This window comes from Nansenia antarctica (genome assembly GCF_963989245.1).
Source record: "Nansenia antarctica genome assembly, contig: SCAFFOLD_672, whole genome shotgun sequence".
NCBI lineage: Eukaryota > Metazoa > Chordata > Actinopteri > Argentiniformes > Microstomatidae > Nansenia > Nansenia antarctica.
Window position 1 is genome coordinate 1 of NW_027662444.1, and position 2,500 is coordinate 2,500.

Here is a 2,500-nt window from a genome sequence, read left to right on the forward strand (position 1 = left end):
ACACACACAAACACAAACACACACACACAGACCCCCCTCCCACCCCACACACACACACACACACACAGACCCCCCCCCCACCCCACACACACACACACACACACACACACACACACACACACGTTAGGGACAATAAGAGGTTGTCAGGAGGAAGAGCAGGCGTGTCATGTGACCAGTCCTCACAGTGAAGAGCCAGGTACAGTTGGTGTCGGGGGGGTAGTAGCTGGGGTAGAAGGGGGTCCGCAGGCTGCCCTGGACACTGCCCACTAGTGGCTGGAGGACCACACTGGAGGAACACACTAGGAAAGAGCAGGGGGCGGGGGGGAGAGAGGGGGGGGGAGGGGGGGCAGAGAGAGGGGGGGAGGGAGGGGGGTAAAGAGAGAGAGGGGGGTGGGGGGAGAGAGAGGGAGAGAGAAGGAGAGAGAGGGGGAAGGAGAGAGAGAGAGAGAGAGAGAGAGAGAGAGGGAGAGGGGGGGGGCAGAGGGAGAGAGAGAGGGAGGGAGAGAGACAGACAGACAGACAAACAGAGAGAGAGAGAGATTTTCTAACCATCTTTTCCCGCCTTTTTCCGTCCCTGTCTCACTCATTGTCTAACCCTCCCGCCTGATCTCTCCTCAGACAGGAAGTCGTCTCAGTCTGTCACAGAGGCTGTTTTTAACAAGCTCGTCAGCGGCCTTTGAGGATGGCTAAACTGTTCAAGGTGTGTTACGGTACAGCCAGCCAGCCAGCCAGACAGACAGACAGACAGACAGACAGACCTCTGACAGACAGTGTGTGTGTGTGTGGGGGGGGGGGTCTCACCCTGGTTGGGCCAGGCCTGTGCAGACAGAGAGAAGGGGTCTTTGTAGCTGTAGACCCCCTGCTTCCACACGACTGTCATCCACTCCCCTGAGGACACCACGCGCACCACACGCTCATGTCTGCTGCAGCCATACAGCCTGGGGGGGGGGGGGGGGGGGGGGATGTAGAGAATATACAATTAAAGGTGTGTGCAGGTGTGTGTGTGTGTGTGTGTGTGTGTGTGTGTGTGTGTGTGTGTGTTTGTGTGTGCACCTGCCTGCATTCCCGGGATAAGAATGTGCACACATACCTGTGTGTGTTTACCAAGTGTGTGTGTGTGTGTGTGTGTCTGTGTATGTGTGTGTGTGTGTGCACGCGCACATGTACTGTATTTGTGTGTGTGTGTGTGTACCGTACGTCTGTGTGCCTGTGTGTGTGTGTGTGTGTGCACGGTGTGTACTGTATTTATTTGTGTGTGTGTGTGCGTGCGTGCGTGCGTGTGTGTGTGTGTGTGCGTAGCCCTACGAGGTGATGAGGTGTGTGTGTGTGTGCGTGTGTTTGTGTGTGTGTGTGTGTGTGTGTGTGCGTAGCCCTACGAGGTGATGAGGTGTGTGTCTCTGGGCGTAAGGCCGTCGTAGACCGCCAGCCTGTCTCTGCACTCGGAGAGCAGCCACTCCACCCTCAGCTCCAGCCTGGAGTCCCCCGGCCCCCGCAGGTGCCACAGGCACGACCACCTCTGGGTGTCCGGGCCCCGCAGGGCCGCCTCCGGGCTGGAGGGGGGCAGCCACTGGTACCTGTAACAGTCTGGAGGGGGTGGGGGGGGGGAGGAGGGGAAGTTACATGTCATGTTTGTTGTTTGTATACAAAAGGGAAAGACAGAGAGAGACAGGAGGAGAGAAAGAGAGAAAGGGGAGAGAGGAGTGAACGAGAGGGAGCGGGAGGGTGGGGGGGAGGAGAGAGAGAGAAAGAGAGAGGAGAGAAAGAGAGAGAGGGGAGGAGAGAAAGAAAGAAAGAGAAGAGGAGAGAGAAAGAGAGAGAAGAGGAGATGACAGAAAGAGAGAGAGAGAGAGAGGAGGAGAGAAAGAGAGAGAGAGAGAGAGAGAGAGAGAGAGAGAGAAATTGAGAGAGATGGAGATCAGCTGAGGCGTGGTTAATTTTGTCACACCTTGCAGAGTTGCATGGTGATGACTTCATTCAAGCGTTAGTGAGTGTGCGAGTGAGGAATCCCGTTCACACAACCAAGCAGCCAATCAGCACACGGAAAAGAAATCGACGAAACCAAAGAGATTTGACCCAAAATAAACAGTTCCTACCGAACGAGGCTTTCAAAAGCTCTACAACCTTGGCGTCCGTCTCTGTGAGGCGCGATAGAAAACACACGTTAAATGACGGAATAAAAAAATGAAAAATAAATAAAAACTAAACACAAACTAAACAATCATAGTCTAACGCTCTCTACCTGTGACGGTACAGATCATTGTCCACACACACACACACACACACACAGACCCCCCTCCCACCCCCCCCCCCCCACACACACACACACACACAGACCCCACCCTCCCCACACACACAAACACACACACACACACACACACACAGACCCCCCCCCCAAAAAAAAAAAAACACAAACTAAACAATCATAGTCTACCTGTGACAGTGAAAGAGGGAAGGTGGAGGAGGTATTCTCCGTAGAGGGCCGTGTCCCCCTCCTCCCTCC

The 2,500-nt window shown here is 54.8% G+C and overlaps 1 protein-coding gene across 1 annotated transcript in view; it reads right to left on the bottom strand.

Annotated features, from left to right (window-relative positions):
- Positions 1-183: 183 nt before the first annotated feature.
- The window catches only part of LOC308175632 (transmembrane protease serine 6-like), a gene marked incomplete at its 3' end in the record, with an annotated part of 17,776 nt that continues 15,459 nt past the window's right edge, over positions 184-2,500 (bottom strand). The window contains exons 5-9 of the mRNA XM_080551263.1: positions 2,432-2,500; positions 2,094-2,135; positions 1,377-1,584; positions 802-938; positions 184-299 (exon numbers count right to left, since the gene is read on the bottom strand). The exon at positions 2,432-2,500 is cut by the window's right edge and continues 119 nt beyond it. Of these exons, the coding sequence (XP_080407389.1) occupies positions 184-299; positions 802-938; positions 1,377-1,584; positions 2,094-2,135; positions 2,432-2,500 (572 nt within the window). The remainder of the gene's footprint in view (positions 300-801; positions 939-1,376; positions 1,585-2,093; positions 2,136-2,431) is intronic.